Below are 21125 nucleotides of genomic sequence, written 5' to 3'. Positions count from 1 at the left end.
TTACATTTCCCTGGATTTCCCGAGGTTGTTAAGGCCGCTCCCGGCTGTATTTTCTTTTTTCCAAATTAATTTTGTCTGGACTCTGAAATGAGGATGGATATGACGGGGCTGGTTATGTTTTTTTGAGGGATCCTTCCCCGCCCCCTCCCCTGCTCCCCCGCCCCCCAGGAACAAAGCGCGGCTCCATATATTAATTAATTCCAGCTAGTGTCTTCAAAACTCTTGATTTTTAGAAAATTAATGTAAAATATACACAGGCTTTAAAAAAAAATAGGGATTTGCCTCCTGTGAATCCTTCAAACCAGGCTCATTGTGACTCTGTGCTGTCTGCCAGTGACCCGTGATGGTGACATTGCTCAGGCTTCCCCTCGCGTACCTCAGCTTGTACGTTGACAACTCCAGGGGCTTGCTCCGTGACTCCCCATTTCCAACGGCCAGTTCCTAACCCCTCCAGAGTTGTGCGGCTTTTACTTCCCTGCTCCTTAATTCCGTAACGTTTCAAAACTATAGCACACTTGTATTTCCTGCTCCATTCACCTCAGGGAGAATCTCTGGCTCCTTATTTTGCAGGAGAAGAGATCCGGATCTTATCAGCACTCCCAGCGTCTTTTACCTCTTAGGGATCGATAGCTTGCTTATTCTGTTCTGTACCTGTGACTGGGGATTTTTCCCCCCAGGTTTTTGTCTCTAAGCTGAGTCTAAAAGTTGAAAATCAATGACTGGACAATCCCATCCATCCATCCATCCATCCATCCACTCACTCCCTCAACAAACAACTGCCGAGAAACCACTCCCTGCCTGGCATTGTGCCGAAGACCAAAGATGCAGTCTGGCAAGGTCACTCTTCCTGCACGTGCTGCTGCAAGGCTAGAAACAAGAGGAGGAGAGAGAGGGGGAAAAACTCAATTTATGACCTGAAAAGCACCGCCACTTAAATCAGTGGCTTCAAGCATGACATCTAAAAGGTGAATACAAAACAGAGCCGAGAGGTAAGTGGGATATAACAAGAGAGATTTTACATTGGAGCCACTCGACTTTCTTCTTTATTTCATGAATCTAAGCAAAATCTTGAAATGCAAATCACAGCCCACTCGTCAACCGCAGGGCTCCTCGGGATGCAGCCAGAGTTCTGGCGGATGCTGCATGCCCAGTTCTGTTCTTCCTTCCAGAGCCAAGGCGGTCTCCAGGAATCACAGCTGCGCTCGGATCTCATGTTTGCAAAGCTCCTTCATCAACTCGGAAACTTCCACTGTCCAGAACACACTAGTGGGATATAATCACTTTGAGGACAGCTGGGAACAAACAGCTGCTCACGGTGGCAGGTGCCAGGTCGGCCTTCCCCACCCCCACCACGCTGGCACCGGTACAGAACAGGAAAGAAACCTCTGGAGCCGCCGCCGCAGAAGTTCCTGACCACCCTTGGTGTGAATGTCCCATCCAGGAAGGGAAGAGTGCCAGGACCAGAGGCCACATGGCCAAGTGCACTGCAAACATTAAATGATCAGATGCAGGCTCTATCCAAACCCATGCAGACGCGCCAACTAAGAAAGTCCCAACAGCAAATAACAAGTGCGGGCCACAATGTGGAGGAGGAGGAGGGGGGAGCCCCTATGTACCCCACAGGTAGAGATTTAAATGAGTGTGTATACAGGATGGAAGTCAGCATGGATCTGAAGGTCCTCATACAACTACCCCACTCCTAAGTATGTGTCCAAAAGACATGAAGGCAGCGTGCTTGAAAGACACGTGCACACCCGCGCTTACTGAAGCACGATTCACAAGAGCTGACATATGGAATCAGACTCGGTGGCCAGCAACAAATGAATAAAGAAACAATGGTACACACACACACACACACAATGAAATTATGTCGTTCGTGGCACTTGGGTGGAGGCTGTGTGCCCTCTCAAGCCTAGTGTGTTTCTAGACTCCGGGGACGGGAGTGCTGCTGTAATTATCAAGCAGGACAGCTCTTGGCAAGGTTCTCGATACTAAACGGGCGCACTGTCATCTCCCAGGGCTCCTCCAGGGCTTTGAGAGGCAGCCCCCCCCCCATTCCTGTGGCTTCTCAGGGGCTGCAGGTGTCTGATAGCTAGGCCGCACTGGCCCTTCCTTATCTAGTCTTTCAAAAGAGCTTATGAGATTAATGCACTTGATTAATTTTTTTTTAACTGAGTGGATAGCACGTTGGCTGCTGGCATGCCAACTTAGTCCCAGGGCAGACTGGGGAGGGGTGGAGGGAAGGGTGGGGGGCGCTCCTGGATGGTAGCAGTCAATTTCCATTTCAATCAAGTGAGAGCAGAGGGAGGCAGAGAAAGATCTGAAGAAAGGAGGGCTCGATTGGAAGCTCTGGCATCTAGCGCCACCTACTGTTGTGACGCCACGCTGCGACATTGCTGAGCAAGCGTGGGTGTTCTCCGGCCGCGGTCTGCCCTGAAGGAGTTCCTTGGAAGCATCCTGTTCTCTCAAGTTATGCTTTTCACGTATGGCTTATGATTCAAGACGCGAAAATTACAGACACTCATGGCTGCGTTTGCACATCACACGAGGAGAACCAAGAAACCATCCTTCAAAAGCACGTGGGGTGTCTCAGGCTCAGAACTCAACTTTACTCCCGTCCCAAAGCTCCTTGCCCTCCGAAGCAAATCCCCAGAGCCTCCTCAAGCCCTGTCTTCCTGTTCAGGAAACAAACTTCCTCCTGAGGACACAAGGAACTAAAACAACAAGCAGGTCCATAGTGTCTCCCCCTCCAGCACCAAGCATCAGAAGGCTCAGCATTACTCAGGGAGGATCAAATGACCAGGGTTGTTTGTAAACACAAGGAGACAGCTCCAGGCTTGGCTCCCACCACTGGCCATCTACGTGACCTTACAACTTCCTGTACTTCCGGATTTCCTTTCATAAAAGGGTCTATTAACCACTGTCCTGTTCGGTTATTGGGAGAAGCAGATGAGATTGCGTAAAATGTCAAGCCCAGAGCTGACAATATGCTAAAAATTGGACCATTGGGGGTGAGCTGGACACTCACTCCTTCCCACTCACCACCCTACCCCCCAAAGAGAGATTCCATGCACTCAGACTAAAGTGTGAATGACCTATCTCTCCAATCTGAACACCCGGGGCTGGGAAGCTGGCTCAGTGGTAGAGCGCTTGCCTTTCATGCATGCGGCCCTGGGTTCGATTCCTCAGTACCACATAAGCAGAAAAAAAAACGGAAGTGGCGCTGTGGCTCAAGTGGTAGAGCGCTAGCCTTGAGCTGAAGAGCTGAGGGACAGTGCCCAGGCCCAGAGTTCAGGCACCATGACTGACCAAAATCCTGAACACCCTTACACGAGTGAAAATGAGTAGAGGTAAAGGTGAGTCAGAGCTAACAAGTGGAAGTGTATGGCTTCCGAGCTTCCTGGGAAGACACCACAGCAGATCCTGTGGTTGGAAAGAGCCTGGCACACACAGGTCACTTCAAGGCCCGCAAGCCATAGGGGTGAGGACGGGGAAGAAATGCGAGGCAATGCGGGAGGCATGAATTGGTTCCCATGGACGCGTGCGGTGCTGGGGAGGAGTTGGACTTTGAGAACTAAGGGAAGTCTGCTAGGCAAGGGACCTCTTCATCAAGTTCTCTCCTTCATGACACAGAGGGAGCTCAGGCACAGAGGCACAACTTGGACGTCAAGAGCTTCCTTCCCAGAGACCCCTGCTCCCTTGCCTCTCAGCGTCTGCCGGCCTTGGCGACCTCTGCTGTAGAGTGGCTCCTCTCCTCAGTCCAACGCAGAGGGCCCCTCCCTCTCCCGATGACAGTCCCCCACACACAATCCAGTCCCCCCACCCTGCAGAACCCACGCTCCCTTCTTCTGATTCCATCTGAAGGATGGATGCCCTCTGCCTTCCACAAAGAGAACATTTCCGGTTCCGGAAATGAAGAGCTTGCGTGAGGGAGTGGTCACAAGTTCAGGAGTAAAGGTCTCCCCGCATTGCTGCGATAAAGCCAGAGGGAGCATCACTGTGGGTGTTAATCACTGTGGGTGTTCGGAGCGCCCGCATTCTGCCCATCCTCCCGGCCTGCCGGCCTGTGTGTCATGCGTTTCACTCTGCTTCTCACAGCTTCTCCACAGTGAGTCTGGAATCTGCCAGGCCTCTTCCTGCTCCTTGCTGATCTCTCTCCAAACAGTCTGTTCCCCTCCCCACTGCTCAGCTGCTCCCTGATGTCTGAATCAGCCCGGGCACATTGAAGAGGAATTCGTTTCCATCTTAATCTGATTCCAGGATGTAGGATTGTTTTTAAGAAATAACAAACATGGGCCTGGCGCATCCCTTCATAAACCACAGAGGAATAACAGATATGTAGAACACTGGCTCTCCCCCGCCGTGACCCTCGACAAATCATTCTGCTTGTGTGCCCTATAAAAATCTTTATGATGTAATCCAACAATATTCAGCAGATGAGCGAGGGAGGCTCGGTCTGTAAATCCAGAGGCAGAGACTCCTCGCCTGACCCAGTCCCCAGGATGCAAAGCAGGACTGGGGTCAGGGCGGAAGAACCGGACAGCGGATATGAATAGGCTTAGTGTCTCACACCTGTAATCCCAGCACCGGGGAAGGCTGCAGCAGGGGAGGAAATCAAGCATTCAAGGCCAGCTTGGGCTACATACCCAAACTTGTCATCACAGAGGAATGCGGGGAGGGAGGGAGGAAGGGAAAGGAGGGAGAAGGCATGCTTTGATATTGCTTGAACCTGAGTTCAGATCCAGGATTTTCCACTCCATGATAGGTCAATTTAGTTGTTCCCCTATAAAATAACAATCACAGTATCATATCATAATAACACCCATAGGATGGCACACAGGTGAACACATTGTTATCTATAGAATTACCATTAGCACCATTTTACAGGTGGGGAAACTCAGGTTCCAAAAGTGCATGCAACTCACGCCCAAACAACAGAGCCAGGATTCAAACCCGGGTTCTTCGAACAACAAAACTTTTCCAATTCATCCCTATCTCTTCTCACTTCCCAACTCTGCTGGTGACACAAAATCACTTCCAGATGTTACTGTTGAAGCAGCCCCAATTCATGAATATTAAATATGAGGATATTTGCCAGAAACGAAACTATCCGCACCTCTGGCTCCTCTGGGAGTCCACACACTCACCCCCCTCCCCACATTTATCAGCTCTGAACTTGATACATTATCCAACAGCCCATGGCAGTTCTCAAGATTTCTCGGGAAAGAAAATCAGAGAAAGGCTGCTGCTGACACGTATGCTTGTAGGGAAGGCAGAGGCCCGACTCTGTTTTCCAGGAAACAAAGAATGGAGTCGTCACTGTGCTGGAATGACACATCCTGGGGGGAGCAGGGGCCGCAGGGACAGGAGGCCAAAGCCAGCCATCCCCAAGGTAGCTCTGGTGTCACCAAGCTGGGAAGAGTGGCAGAGTGTAAAACATCACCGAAATGATGGTCAAATTATATGATGCTTGGTCTTTATCCTAAATTAAAAAAAAAAAAAAACCTCCCCTGATTTTCCATTAGTCAGTTTCACAGCCAGAATAAAATCTTGAGTGTGGAACTGTTTGGGAAATGTGTTCCCTGGTAGGAAGACGTGTTGCTATCAGCAGGGTACATAAGGACCTGGGGAAATGGGACACGGGACAGGTTAGGTTCTGATGGAGGATGAAATGGCCCTCAAAGGTTTGGAACACAGGATAGTTTCCAGAGAAAGAAACTGGGAGAAGGGAAGGGTCTGCACACCCTAGAAACATGGCTGCTATAGTGTAGACTCCCCCAAAGGCTCACATTGCTAAAAGCAGGGTTCCCAGCTAGGGGCCACTGAGAGGTGGTGGAACCTTTAAGAGATGGAGCTCAATGGGAGGTCTTCAGGTCATTGGGGGCGTGGCTTCAGTGGGAGGTCTTCAGGTCATTGGGGGACATGGCTTCAGTGGGAGGTCTTCAGGTCATTGGGGGACATGGCTTCAGTGGGAAGTCTTCAGGTCATTGGGGGCGTGGCTTCAGTGGGAGGTCTTCAGGTCATTGGAGGCGTGGCCTCAGGGGGAGGTCTTCAGGTCATTGGAAGGCGTGGCTTCAGTGGGAGGTTTTCAGGTCATTAGGGGGTGTGGCTTCAGTGGGAGGTTTTCAGGTTATTGGGGGCGTGGCTTCAGTGGGAGGTCTTCAGGTCATTGGGGGACATGGCTTCAGTGGGAGGTCTTCAGGTCATTGGGGGTGTGGCCTCAGTGGGAGGTTTTCAGGTCATTGGGGGACATGGCTTCAGTGGGAAGTCTTCAGGTCATTGGAGGCGTGGCCTCAGGGGGAGGTCTTCAGGTCATTGGAGGCGTGGCTTCAGGGGGAGGTCTTCAGGTCATTGGAGGCGTGGCTTCAGGGGGAGGTCTTCAGGTCATTGGAGGCGTGGCTTCAGGGGGAGGTCTTCAGGTTCTGGGGGGGTGTGGACTCAGTGAGAGGCCTTCAATTCCTTGGGAGCATGGCCTCAGTGGGAGGTCTTCAGGTCGTTGGGGGAGTGGCTTCATTGGAATTGTGGGTCTGGTCTCAGTCCTTGATTTCTTCTTCCCTGCCTTGCCTGGAGATGTGTGTGTTTGTACCAGCCCTGTGTTGAGCTGGCTTCCCATAGGCCCCAGACAAGGTAGCCAATCAATCACAGCCTGAAATGCCCAAAAGTGGGCCCCAAATAAGCCTTTTTCCCTTTGCAGTGTTACTTTTTCAGTATCTGGCAGAAAGATGACTTGACACAATGGGTTTTTGTAATGATTTTAAGAGAGAATTATCTCCATTCTGGATATGCATCTAAGCTGTGGGAAAAGCCCTAAGAACCTCTTCCAATACCTATGTAACTCTTCCCCAGAATTAAATTTCCTGTACCAGACCCACCCCCACCCTCATGAGCTCCAATTTCCTGTCCAGACCTCGCCTGATACAGTGGCTTAAAATGAACCATTAACTTACATCATTCCAGACGCCCCTAGACAACTCAATTTAAGTCAGCATTAAACATTTATATTTTTGCCTGCATCAAAAGAATTGTTCAAAACCGCTGTACAAACACGAAGAACATTACTGTTTTGTTAGAATTAATATATGTAAATTATAGAAGAATAGGGAAAAGAATAAGCCAAGCAAAAAGTTAGTCTAATTACTAACAACTCAAACACCCTGATAGGACATCTCTATTAATGATTCGCTCTATTTACCTTCTAGGTTATCATACCATTACACATATACTTGCCTATATATAAAAAATTTTAGCACACCATTTGTAGGAAATTTCTATAGATCTTATCAGTATAAATCTTAAAGTTCTCCATGATCAGATTTCTCTTCATTTTTTTTTTTTTTTGTCGGTCGTGGGACTTGAACTCTGGGCCTGGGCGCTGTCCCTCAGCTCTTCAGCTCAAGGCGAGCGCTCTACCACTTGAGCTACAGTGCCACTTGCGGTTTTCTGGTGGTTTATTGGAGATAGGAGTCTCACAGTCTCTCCTGCCCGGGCTGGCTTTGAACCGCAATCCTCAGATCTCAGCCTCCTGAGTAGCTAGGATTACAGGCGTGAGCCACCAGCGCCCGGCTTCTCTTCATTTTATAACTTGTATTTTCACATAAAATTATATTCCATTGCCGCTCTCCAACAACCATAAATAAGTATCTATGGCAACATTAAGCCATAACATTAAAACTCACATCCTTCGTATGGCCTTGCGTGAATAGACCTGACTTCTCCCCACGATGACAATTGTTTTCTCGCTATTGCACTACTGTGACACGATTTTGTGTGTGTATGTTACTCTTAGAGCCATGATGAGCAAAAACACACCAGACTAAATCAAACACACGAGACAATGATGTAATCGGATACACGTGAAGTGTGTGGGGCTGCTGGCAACACAGCCCTCACGTAGTCAACATTTTATAAGCGTGTGGTCTCAAATAATGAGAGTACAATAGAGTAAATGCCTAAACCAATAATGTACCCGCTTAGTTTCAAGCAGCATATACTGTATTTAATTCTATGTGCTCTACTTTTTTTTTTGTTTTGGTTATTCGTGGGTGTGGGTTTTTTTTATCCAAGGGTGGAGTTCGACCACTTTGGGCCACAGCTCCACTTCTGGTTTTCTGGTGGTTAATTAGACATTAGAGTTTCATGGACTGTCCTGCCCAGGTTGGCTCTGAACTGTGACCCTCAGATCTCAGCCTCCTGAGTCACTGGGATTAGAGGCGTGAGCCACCCGTGCCTGGCTATGCTGTACTTTCAGAGCACTGGCAGCACAGCAGGCTTGCTGACACCAGCATCACTGCATGAGCAATGTGTCACACTAGGCCATCAATTCACATGTGTCATGCTATGACATCACTGTGCACTGTGCATGAGTAATATGTCACACGATGACATTACTGCACATAAGCGATTGTTTGTCAGCCCCATTATCACCTGAATAGTGTTTCTCTAAAATGGAGGCTGAGAAAAGTGGCTCTGATGTTAAAATATAGTTAATGTAACTCCCTGTGCGGACTAGGTATCAACCCCTGGTCGATAAGGTTATGGGTTGTGGTGCTCACCCCATGACCTGTTAAGGTGAGGGGGAGGGGAAAGAACACCCCATGAATTGTAGAGATAATCCATTCCTAAAGTCCTGCCCTGGGGGTGGGGGGGGGATGTCCATGGGGGCCTTTACCAGGGCCAAAGTCAGCGCTTTAAATCAGCTGCCAATGACTCTGATGATAATAATTATTTTAACATTTAATTATCTGCTTTTAAGTGTAATGCTAGTAAGTCACTGTTGGTTATTAAATGCTTGCTATGAGGTGGGAATTTGGCACGTCATTTAATCCTCACAACGGGGTAGGAATTATTCCCCTAGTCCACCGAAGACACTGAGGCCCAGCAATGTTGGGTATTTTGTCCCAGGTCAGAATCAAGGTCAGAGCTTGGGTCCCTCATGGCCTCTCCTGAGGTAGCGATGGAGGCTGTGCGGCCTGGGCTGGTGATCCCGGGCAGGTGCTGCTATGGTTTGGATCTTGAGCGCTAGGCCTCAGTGGGGTGCTTTGGGGAGGAGCTGGCCTAGGAGGAAGGGCCTAGCAGGAAGCCCTTGGGTCCTGGGACGGTGGGAGCCGGGTTCTGTCCTTGTTCTCTCTTTCACTTCCTGACCTACAGGTGGGCAGTTTTGCTCTAGAACAGTGTTCCCAACTGATCACGGACTGGAACTTCAAGAACTACGGGCTAAAATAAGCCTTTTCTCTTCCTAGGTTGATTACCCAGGCATGTGTTGTCATGACGGGACGCCGGCTGATGCGCGCTGGGAGAGCACACGGGGCCTCCACCACCTGACTCCACCGGACACAATCGCATTAACGCTCCTTTCCTTTCTCTCGCTTCCTGTCTTCCCATCAGGCCCAAGACAAGCAGTTGAAGAGCATCAAGTACATCAACAAGGAAATAGTGAACCTCAAGAAAGATCTTATGCGAAGTCGGTGAGTGGCCCCCACAGGGGCTGGCTCCTAAGATCACATGATGGCAGGGGGTGCGGGCTGTGGATGACCACACACGGGTAACCCCATACAAAATCGGGGGCAGGGGTGGGGGGTGGGGAAGTGTCTCTGAACCAGACCTTCCTCCACAGCCTTGCTCAGGTCAGTCTCCTGAGAGCTCCCTCCCTGGGACCTCCCTCTGCTTTCCTTCCTGGACCTGATACATTCCAGGAAAAAAATCTTCCCTTTTGACTCCCAGCCCATGCAATGAACCCAGCAGGTCAGGGGGACCAGGGGTCAGACACCAACACTGCCCAGGTCTCCGCTCACTCCCCGTGAAATGAGGGAGGGGATGCACGGAAATGGCTTCTCCGTGGCCCTGAGAGTCCCTCCCCACCCTCTCTCCATCCCTTGCCTCCCCAATGCCCTGAGCAAACCGGGGTCTGGGAGCTTATTTTAAGCCATCTCTGGGCTGTGAGACGGAATCTTTTTCCTCTGCTCAATCTTTGTCCCGAGAGTTGGAAGGAGGATCCAGGACAGGTGAACGATGGGGACAGTTGATACACCGGTATCTCTCACTCCGAGCCATGAGGGCTGCAAGGAGACGCGTCCAGAGGTCCCTCCACGCCCATCCACCCAGGGCTCCCTGCCTCTGACTAGCAGTACAACTCCACAGAGGAGGTGTGGAAGGCTGAGGAAGGGAAGAGGCCACAGAGCCTCTGGGCCGGGTGGGAAAGGTCTGAGAGGGTGGAAGTCATTCCTCTAATACAAAAAGGGGGCTTGCCTGCTCTCTGAGCGCCCCTGGACAGCTGCGGTTCAATAGAAACACAGTATGAGCTGTAGATCGATATAATTTTAAGTTTTTGACTAGCTACATTATTTTTTAAAAAGGTACAAAGAAACAAGCAAAAAGCAATTCTAACAATATAATTTAACCTAATGTATCCAGAACATTGTCAACGAACATATAATCAGGATTTTTTTTAAAAAATCAGTTAATACTATTCTTTACCCTTCTGTTTTCCATACACAATGGAGAAGGGTAAACAAGTAGAAAATAATGAATGATTAAAAAAAAACTCCAGGGTATCTCATACTTAAAGCATATATTCATTTGGACCAATCATCTTTCAAGTGTCTAATTCTTATTATGAACTACACTGTGCTCTTCCTTCCCTGGCTCTGAAAAAAACAATCGTCTATTTTGAAGCCTTAATCTCCAGGGTTACTTTATTTGGAGTTAGAGCCACTAAGAGCTAATGGAAGTAAAACGAAACAGAAAGGCAGTGCCCTGATCTAATCTGACCAGTGTGTTTGTGCAATGAGGGACAGACGTCGGGAATGGACACACAGAGAAAGCGCCATGAGAAGACACGGCAAGGAGCTGGCCATCTGCACGCTGCGAAGAGAAGCTTCAGGGGGGAAACTGCCCCCCACCAGCCCTCCCAGCCCTGACCTCAGACCTCAAGGACACGAACCTCCACACCGTCTGCCGGTCCCCAGCACATAAAAATCTAGGCCGAAATAATTCTGCCGGACCATGTTCACAGCTCCGGGAGGCCAACAGGGCTCCATCTGGAGTCTCACACAAAGCACTGAGCAAAAGGAAGCCAATTGCATGTGGCTCTCTGAATCCAAGATGAAGACCTGCAAGGACCCTCCCCGTGAGACGCGGCCAGATCGGTTTCTGCCATGTTTACAACGAAGTTCGGAGGGGTCTGGAGGCGGATGCTGGAGCTGTGGAGCTCCAGGATGGGTGAAGGGAAGGTTGCCTAGAGCAGGAAGCAGAGGAGGAGGAGGAGGAGGAGGAGGAGGAGGAGGAGGAGGAGGAGGAGGAGGAGGAGGAGGAGGAGGAGGAGGAGGAGGAGGAGGAGGAGGAGGAGGAGGAGGAGGAGGAGGAGGAGGAGGAGGAGGAGGAGGAGGAGGAGGAGGAGGAGGAGGAGGAGGAGGAGGAGGAGGAGGAGGAGGAGGAGGAGGAGGAGGAGGAGGAGGAGGAGGAGGAGGAGGAGGAGGAGGAGGAGGAGGAGGAGGAGGAGGAGGAGGAGGAGGAGGAGGAGGAGGAGGAGGAGGAGGAGGAGGAGGAGGAGGAGGAGGAGGAGGAGGAGGAGGAGGAGGAGGAGGAGGAGGAGGAGGAGGAGGAGGAGGAGGAGGAGGAGGAGGAGGAGGAGGAGGAGGAGGAGGAGGAGGAGGAGGAGGAGGAGGAGGAGGAGGAGGAGGAGGAGGAGGAGGAGGAGGAGGAGGAGGAGGAGGAGGAGGAGGAGGAGGAGGAGGAGGAGGAGGAGGAGGAGGAGGAGGAGGAGGAGGAGGAGGAGGAGGAGGAGGAGGAGGAGGAGGAGGAGGAGGAGGAGGAGGAGGAGGAGGAGGAGGAGGAGGAGGAGGAGGAGGAGGAGGAGGAGGAGGAGGAGGAGGAGGAGGAGGAGGAGGAGGCTGAAAAGAGGGATCCTGTTCCACAGTGGTATTTGGAACACAGCCCAGGCTTCCCAGGAAAGCTGCATCTGAGGTGAGATCCAAAACATGACACCAGCTGATTCTCATGGCGCACACCAATCAGAACAGGGACTTGCCCTGCACAGCCGTTACAACTATGTCCATTCCTAACAGCTGAACAGGATTTGTCTTGAAGAAAAGGATACCCAACCAGGCCTTCGCTCAAAGACAGAGCAAAATTTCTGGTCTTAGAAGTGGAGTCTTCCACAATGCCTGCCTCCTGCCAACAGACAGCTGATAAAGACATTGATTCTCAGGACGGCTGGATCCATGAAAGCCCCAGAGACCTGCCCAAGGCAAGCTGATCAGGCCTAAGGAGGGTCACAAGAGACAGGGAGCCAGCACGCACCCAGAACACGTTGTTGAAGTTTCAGGAAATGTGTGAGCCACTTACTGGGCAGAGCAGTTGCCAAAAATTTAATGTCATGTCTGTAATTGCATAAATTATACAAAGACACAGATCATAAACACCAGAGACCCCTCCTTTCCCAATGCCTCAATGCATTTTGCTGTCACCTAGGCTTTCAAGGTTATTGATGGCTACAGAGAGTGTGTGTGACAGAAATACTACAGAGGGTTGCAGCAGATCCCCTCCCAGCTCTGAGTTCATGAACGTCATGTTGAAGCTCAAAATCAATCATGGCGGGAATGTTTATGACATGTAAATCATCCACCCTTACCCTTCCGAGAGCTGGTTGTTAAACGCCCCGAGAAGGGCCAAGGCTGAAGTCTCCACCAGCCCAGGAGACTGGAGAGGCCTCAAGGGATGTAGGCCGGGCTCCCACTTGTAATCCTAGCCACTTCCTGAGATCTGAGGGTCATGGTTCGAAGCCAGCCCAGGCAGAAAAGTCCGTGAGACTCTTCTCTCCAATAAACTATTCAGAAAAGGCCAGAAGTGGCACTGGTGCTCAAGTGGTAGAGTGCTAGCCTTGAGCACAAAGAGGCTCAGGGACAGTGCCCAGGCCCTGTGTTCAAGCCCCAGAACTGGCAAAAAAAAAAAAAAAAAAGCAATGTGGACAATTGCTTTTCTGTCACCCTTGAGCTGAGAAGCAGAGGCCATCGCTCCTGCCAGACATGTTGACCCTGACTCTGGAACAGGCCAGAATCTAACTTCCTCATCAGATGGACAGACTAAGCAGGACATGAAAGAGAATTTTGAAAATGGCCAGAAAGGAAAATCACGAGCAAGAAACCAAGAAAACCACAGTGAAATGTTCCACTTGGCCAGGTGCCTGGATCTCACCAGCGTTTATGGAATTAGCAAATCTCCTCCAGAAGAAAATACTCTGTTTCCCAAGGAGAGTCATTTATTTCTATGAGACCCACAACCTCCCCGCACATAGACACCCACCCAAGTCCAAATCCCAGCATTAAATGAGGCGAATTATTAGCAAAGAGGATGTTGTCTTTTCCACTTACGTTTTGTTAAAATCTGTTTCACTTCCTATTAGAGTCTATCCCACCTTGAGCCAAACACCCTGACTGTCTCCTGGATTTTTATTTAATACTCCAGCCCTCTTATAATTCAATTGCACCATCTCTGGCTTCATGGCCAATTTAACATGATGCTAAAGAGAATAAAACCCTTAACTGCCTTCTCCTAGCCTGTTCCACCAGATGTTCGGTGGCGCTCAGCAGCATGTAATGAACTAAGTTGCCGATCTTCTGCTGACGTGAGGTCCTCTGGATCAGCCCACGTCTTGGTCCATTCTTGAAGCTAGTGATAAAGTTTCCACCCAAGCCGCCAGCACTTACTATTGCAGATGTCCTAAGGAAAATAAACATACCTGCAACAGAAATCACTGATGGGATGCACAGTCACCCTCCACCCATGTCAGGCCAGCCTGCACCTGTTTAGCACATCTGAGGTGATGCTTGTTCTTGGCAGACAAAGGAAGCAAGGCAAGAGAACGTAAATAAAGGGCCCAGAACCACTAACCTTGAGGGGGGAAACACACACACACACAAAAATCCCTCAGGGACAGCATTCAGGCCCTGAGTCAAGCCTATGGACCAGCACCAAAAATAAATAAGTAAACAAATGAACATTTTTTTTTTTTAGCAAAGAAAGCAGTTTTTGTTTGACTTTTTTTATTGAGTTAGGCACCCACTGCTATGGTTCGGATGAGCATCCTCCAGTGTCGCCATTGCGTTGCCTTGGGACAGAGTTGGCGTATCCTGTCTCTGGGGTGAAGCGCAGGGCTGGGCATCCACAAGCATTTGCTGAAAAGTGTATTGCCTGGTGTCTTACATTTTTCCTGGAGTCAGGAAAGGTCTTGTTGATGCATTTCTTTCTAAAGAGGACACTGTCTCCAGATTCTCTCTCCAGGAAGTTTCTGATCTTGGATTCCCATGAGACCTGTCCGCGTCCCGCTCTTTCCCAAGGTGCCTTCCCAAGGCAGGCTGGCTCACCAGCCAAGAAGACAGGCCCATATGATTTCTAGCTCACGAAATGCAGGGAAATCAATAGGACGTGTAAGACCGTCATCCTCCCATCTCACCTGTGGGGCTAGTTTATGAGTGAACAGTATTTAATCATGCTAATGGCATTTACTTTGAAGCACCATTTGTGTCTGGGTTGGGAGGTGAAGGGGGCTTCTAAACATTTTTGAGATAAGAATGGTTGAAACTCCTCAATGAATTGAAACCATCCATGAGCCTCAATGAATTGAAACCATCCATGAGGATAACAGACATGTGGTACAGATTCCCCTACTCCTCCCATCTGTGCCCTTGGCAGACATCACTAATGGATTTCAGCACTATTTCCTTTAACGTCCAAATTTGATCTCAGCTCAGCCCCGCATTCCAAGATCAGAACTGTGATATAGGATTTAACTTATTAATATCTCTCACTCAGAAGGCTCAACATTTCAAAGAAACTTTGGAATCTATAATGGCGTTCTATTAACCCAAACTGAGGTTTAGAGATCAGAAAGAATAGACTTCAACTCAGATGCCTTTATGGATAAGGCTAGGTTTTTAATCAGTGAATTTAAACAGTTGGGGGAAAAAATATATTGCTGCCCTCAGACAGACTGGCTGCTCTCAAATCCCCAGAATTGTTTAAGATCACAGATTTAGATACCTGTCAGTGCCACGGATGTAGGCATGGTTAAAGCTTCTGAACTGTACCGATGAGGGAGAGATTCGTGTCACGGCTTTCCTGCACCCTGCAGCCAGCAAGCGGCCATTAATGAGTCCCCGTGTGTTTCATAAAGACAAATAGGTGACCTGTGTCCTCAGCCAGGAATTGATAAACTCAGCCACATACCCAACGGAAGGGACACTGCTATGGGCTAGAAGAACCTGGCACAAGTTAATTGCATTTTTATCATCTTGGATGTGACCCGGGGGCTCTCTCCATCTCTTCTCTGTTTCTGATGTCTTTGTGTGTCTCTGATACCTCTAGTTAGCCATCATTTTAGGGCAAGTTTTCTTCTCTGCTTTTCTCAAGTCGCTCCATGGAAGGGGAAAAAAAAATATCTGTTTTATTCTTTTCTTTGTGGCTAGGGCTGCCTCAGAGAATCACACATAAAAAAAGAAAGAAAGAACTCAGAGGATCACATTTTGAAATCTTAATCATCCAAATATCCTGAACTCTTGAACTCTGGGTTGCATACAGGTTTCTACAAAACTTTTGTTTTTGGAAATTCTTTCCCAGATGGCAAAGCAATATGCTTCGTTTGATAGCCGGGCTTGAAAGGTTCACATAATGTAGCTGAGAGTCTATCGTTGGCTTTGGTGTCAAATACCAACTCTACCTGCCGTGCACTGGGATTATGGGTGGCCAGGAGCAAACCAGTCATCATGACCTCGGCTTCCTGACGGAGGGAAAGGGATGGGAAGATAGCAGGGCTGCTTCCCTGTGGAATCCGTGAGGGCATAGGGGAGGAATGTAGGAAGATATCCAGAGGGGCAAAAAGGCGAGCTTTGTTTTTATGCCAGTTGTCCTTAGAACATCTGAAAATACTCATGGATAGCCACCAAGCACATGAGCTATGGAGACAAAGAGCTTTCAGTTTCTCTGCATGGGATGGGAATAGTGCCTTTTGGTGTGTGTGTGTGTCTGTGTGTGTGTGTGTGTGTGTGTGTGTGTGTGTGTGTGTGTGTGTGTCTGTGTCTGTGTCTGTGTCTGTGTGTCTCTGTGTGTGTGTCTATGTCTGTGTCTGTGTGTCTGTGTGTACCAAATAAGACAGACAGTATGTATAAAGTCCCTTCCTCTGTGCCAGTTCCTTCCCTCAGCCTCTACAATGCGCTAAAAACAGAAGCCAGGCCGGGGAGTCCGGGCCTCTCATCCCATGCATCAGTCAATCCACTGTCTCCCACTAGAGGCTTGGGTGACCCTGTACCAGGAAAAGCCTTGCTACCTACCGCCGAAGACAGGCAACGGGTCCTCGCTCCACAAAGCATAAATAGGCTCTTCTCCTTACGGGGAGAAATGAGTTAATTCCATTGCTGAACTGCAACTTAACAGAAATGTTAAGTAAATGTAGTCCTAAGGAAATTTATCCCTTTGGTTTTGTGCACATGTGTGTGTGTGTGTGTGTGTGTGTGTGTGTGTGTGTGTGTGTGTGTGTGGTGTGTGTGTGTAAGAGGAGGAGGAAGAAAAGACAAGATGAGACAAAAGAAAAGGAGAGAGAGAGATCAAAGCTAGAGGAGGAGACACACAGGTCAGACTTTGGCCCGTTCTTTTACCAATGAGAGAGATAAGGTCCTCAGGGAAATGTTCTGAGATAAAATACTGTCAACACATGATAATTATTCTTTTCCTGTCATCTTCAAAACCACCCCAGATATGAGCAGAGGGAGCTCCTGGCTGCATTCGGAAACAAGTCATTTTTGCCCAAAGTTGACAAGCGTATGTTGCCCAGAGTACTCATCCTACAAAACAGACTGTGAGGAAACAGGGTTTCAGACGTGCTATGAATTGCTTTCCCACCTCAGAGTTGCCTGGTTCACAGTAGTATTTCAAAGCCCTCTAAAGTTCAATAGTAGAGGAACCTACTTAAGTGTAGGTAGCCAGGAATTCCCTAGTTATCAAACCAGGAACTTCCATTTCTAGCCATATGACAGACCAGATAGGACCTTTGGATGGCCAGCCCAATGAGGGAAACACTAGACAGGAAAAAAATCTGAACACACATCCACTCACTAACGCGTTGAATATGTGTAAGTGGTGCTTTAAGGAGGCAGGCTGGGAGCTGCAAGTTTGCAGTCGGGTAGCACAGAATTTGAACTGTGACCCACCTATTCAGAGGCCTTGGAGAGTCCCCAGGGAAGCTAGGGAAGTAGGAATGGCCCTCACAGACATCCCAGGCTAACCCAAAGAGGTCCCACCTCTGTACCTGTGCGGTTCGAGGGAGGGACTCGGCCACAGGCCTTCAGCCGGGAACCAGTCCCTCCACCAGTGAAGGAGTCACTGTTTCCGTCTGGACAGGGGATCTGGACAGAATAACAATATCCGATGCTGACCATTGTTTTTGCTTCTGCCATCCACCTGCTTTGTATAATAAGTTCATCCCTTTGGGGAACAGACCTTCCAAGATTCGGATTGATTTCTTTCTCTCAGAGACAATGGCTGACAGTGATTAGTGGCTCAATATGTACTCCACCGCAACTGGGTCCTGCAAAGTACGGACTTGAGTTATTGCACTCATCTTACTCTCCCAGATAGCCCACCCCATTCCACCACTCGAGAAAGAGTTGACAACCTAACTACTACAGCAGGTCTGGGGCTGTGTGAACTCCATCTGCTTCTAGAGAGCTGCTTGGTCAGTGTTTACTCTCTGGCTCCTCAGTGAGGGAAACACGTCTTGAGCTGTAGTGTATGCTAATTTCCCTGGTGTAAATATTCCCTCGGTGGCCAATTTCAAACCACTAATGGGAGGGCACCGAGCGCGGAGCTGGGAACAGACGTGCACAGCTAGCTCTCATGAGCCAGTGCCCATAGGCTCAGCACCCTGCTAGATCAGATCCTCGTTGAGGGTGGGCTGGTGACTGGCCCAGCTCACCAATCCCTTATAGAAGTGACCTCCAGGCTTGCTTCTGCATTCATTGTTATAAGTCAGTTTCCCCAGAAAACGAAGTCCAAGGTGGAGACATACGGGGAGGTGGCTCTTTGGGAGTGCTCTTAGGAGCAGCACCTATCAGATGGGAAGCAGGATCGGGCAGAGGGAGAAGCTGAGCTGAGAAACAATCACGAGAGTTCTTCAGGCGACCTCCCTCCCACGTGCTCCAGAGCTCACATAGCTCCTTCCAGATGTCCAGTTGGAGGCAAGAGGATGAGATCTTGGTAAAATTGCAGGAGCTGCTGATGAGATGCAAGCTTGCCCCTGTATTTGAGGGAAATCCTCGGGCTGGGAAAAAGCCGAGCTATAAGCCCTCAGCAAGCAATTAGGAAAGCAAAAGCTTCCATGGGGAGGGGAGAGAGTCTTGGTGGCACATTCCAGCATCCACTGGAATATGTGTCCAGAAAAAAAAAAAAGGAGCAAGAGAATTATAAGTAAACAACTGGAACTACTACTTGACAATGGTAACATCGGTCTTCATGTACAACCAAGGTATGGCTATCAGTGGAAGCCACTTTGGGAACGGAGGCTCCGGTGTAAGGCCTCCAGGTCCCAAATGAGGATGCTGAGACCAGAGAGAAGAATGCCCTTGTCCAGGATGGCAGGGCATGTCAGAAGCACCGCTGAGAACTGCATGCATTCCCAGGCCTTTGTTCCACATTCCACTTCTCCCTTAATGTATGTGGTCCGACAGTTCTGGTTGGCTATTTGAATAATGTCCATCTCCTACACTAGACCAAAGGCTCTGTAAGAATGGGGACCATTTCCGCGTTGCTTACTAATGGATTTTCCATGTGTTGCAGTGTCTGGGACATCCTTGGTGCCTAGTTAATATTTGTTGCACGAATGCATAAATGCTTCACAATCCCCTTAGCATTTTCTAGGTATCAGGCTGAGGAGAGAAGCAGAACCACAAACGGCTAGATGTATCCCCCAAAAGGCCAGGCAGCTGGCTGAGTCACTAAGGAACGGAGCTAGGACAGCATGCAGAGGCCAGGTTTATCTCGTGAGCCTATGTGGCCCTGGAGAGCCACACCGTTTGGGTTCAAACCCCAGCTCCACCACTTACAAATACCACTATGACGACTAGATTTCAGTATGAACTTTAAATCTCTTCTTATGAGAGTGTTAGAGGAACCATTGCTCTAACAGACGTAACCACGGGCTGCATACTAAGGTTCTAGTCTGTTCAGAGAGGACACTGAGCATGGTGACCTCGGCTATGGTTTGGGATCTTCAGTGTTCCTCCTAAGGCTCATATGTTAAAGGCTTTGCAGTCTGAGGTCCTAAGGGAGGTGGACAGAGCTTTCAGAAGGTGGGGTCAGTTTAGAAGTTAGATGCCTGGGGATGTTGGGACATTACTCCCTTCTCTTTCTCTCTCTTCTTCCCTGACCTTCTCCACCATTCACTTCCTGTCTTGTCCTCTGCCATGCACTTCCTGCCCCGCCCTCCACCAGGCACTTCCTGCCACCCATGTAGTGTCTCATCACAGGCCCAAAGCAACAGGGCCCAAGCAGCCATAGGCTGCTCAAGTGTTTTGTCACAGCCAGGGAAAGCTGACTAACACAAGCTCTGCGATTGTCTGAAACTTGCCGTTGAAATACAACGTAATACAGGAAAGCATACTTTATCATTAGACCCCCAGCTCAACCATTTTTTTTCATGAAATGGACACACCCACACAACTCCCACCCATGTCGAGCAAAGGAACATTATCACAGCTGCCCAGAAAACTTCACCATGTTCCTGCCCTAGCCCTCGAGGCCTAGAAAGAAAATCCCTATGGTGCCTTCTAACCCTGAGCTTACTCCTGCTTGGGGTTTCACATGAATGGATGTGCACAGCGGGCACTTGTTGTATCTAGCTTCCTTGCTCAGTGTTGTGATTCTGAGCTGGGCCTGTGAGATCTTGTCTCGGCTTGTGTGTAGGTAGCATCCATCACATGGACACCACTTGGTGGACACACGTGGGCTGTTTCCACATCTGGCTGTTATGAACCGAGCTTCTGTGAACGTTCATGTACTTCTGCTGTTGTTGAATATATGTATGCATTTCTATTGGACTATACCTAGAAGGTATCATTGGCTATGTATCATTGGCTATGTATAGATTCAATACCTGTAGATATTCAGTTTCTGAAGCCTCACCTTATAAGGAACTTTCAGCAGTATACAAATAATACACTCTGGCAAAACTAAACTGCTGCCCCCATGGATACAACATGCAACGATTTTTCTAGGCATACATATAAAAAGATGTGTATATGTTTACGAAAGAACCATTTTGAATATATTACTTAGTTGCCTATTTTTTTCTTAGCAAAATATTATCTTCCATAGTTTCAATATATGTGTGCCTGTAACTTCCTTTTTTAAAAACATTTTAGCAAAAATGTTTAAATACAAAGTTGAACAGAAGGGCTGGGAAGGTGGCTCAGTGGTAGAGCGCTTGCCTTGTATGCATGAGGCCGTGGGTTCGATTCCTCAGCACCAGATAAGCAGGAAAAAAAAAAGCCAGAAGTGGTGCTGTGGCTCAAGTGATAGAGTGCTAGCCTTGAGCTGAAGAGCTGAGGGACAGCGCCCAGACTCAGAGTTCAGGCCCATGACCCGACCCACAAAGTTGAACAGAATAGTATAATGAAACTTCACATGTACACTAATTACACAGGTCAGTGGTTGTCTATTCAGCTAATTTTCTTTACTTACACATTATTTTCAAAGCGTTATATATTTTATCTGTAAATAATTTAAAAACTACAGAGAGAAGATGAGGACTCCTATTAGGACTATTACCACAGCTAAAAGAACAATAATTCTTTAATATCAAATATTCATACAAACATAATTACTATATTGGTGATTAGAGTGAAATCTCAAGAAAACCATGAGCCAAAATAATCCCGATGAAAATAAACCACAGCAACCTTACTATGGTTAACAATCCATTGTGTTGGGGGAGGGAGAAGGAGCATCATTTATCTGATCAACTTCTCATAATCAGACTTCTTGGTTGTCTGCAATGTATTCTTCTCCTATTGTACAATGCGCAGATGGGCACAAGTTACGTCAGGACATTAGTCAGGCCTCTTCGAGTCTCGGTTTGATTT

General features: G+C 48.7%; 1 protein-coding gene across 3 annotated transcripts in view; it reads left to right on the top strand.

The window, feature by feature from the left end:
• The window catches only part of LOC138829813 (coiled-coil domain-containing protein 60-like), a 114392-nt gene that overhangs the window by 39881 nt on the left and 53386 nt on the right, over positions 1–21125 (top strand). For all 3 annotated transcript variants that reach the window (XM_070026339.1, XM_070026338.1, XM_070026337.1), the window contains exon 2: positions 9385–9464. In XM_070026339.1, coding sequence (XP_069882440.1) covers positions 9385–9464 — 80 coding nt within the window. The remainder of the gene's footprint in view (positions 1–9384; positions 9465–21125) is intronic.

This window comes from Dipodomys merriami, unplaced genomic scaffold (genome assembly GCF_024711535.1).
Source record: "Dipodomys merriami isolate MVZ:Mamm:240054 unplaced genomic scaffold, mDipMer1.0.p SCAF_177, whole genome shotgun sequence".
NCBI lineage: Eukaryota > Metazoa > Chordata > Mammalia > Rodentia > Heteromyidae > Dipodomys > Dipodomys merriami.
This window is presented reverse-complemented; position numbering and strand designations above follow the sequence as displayed.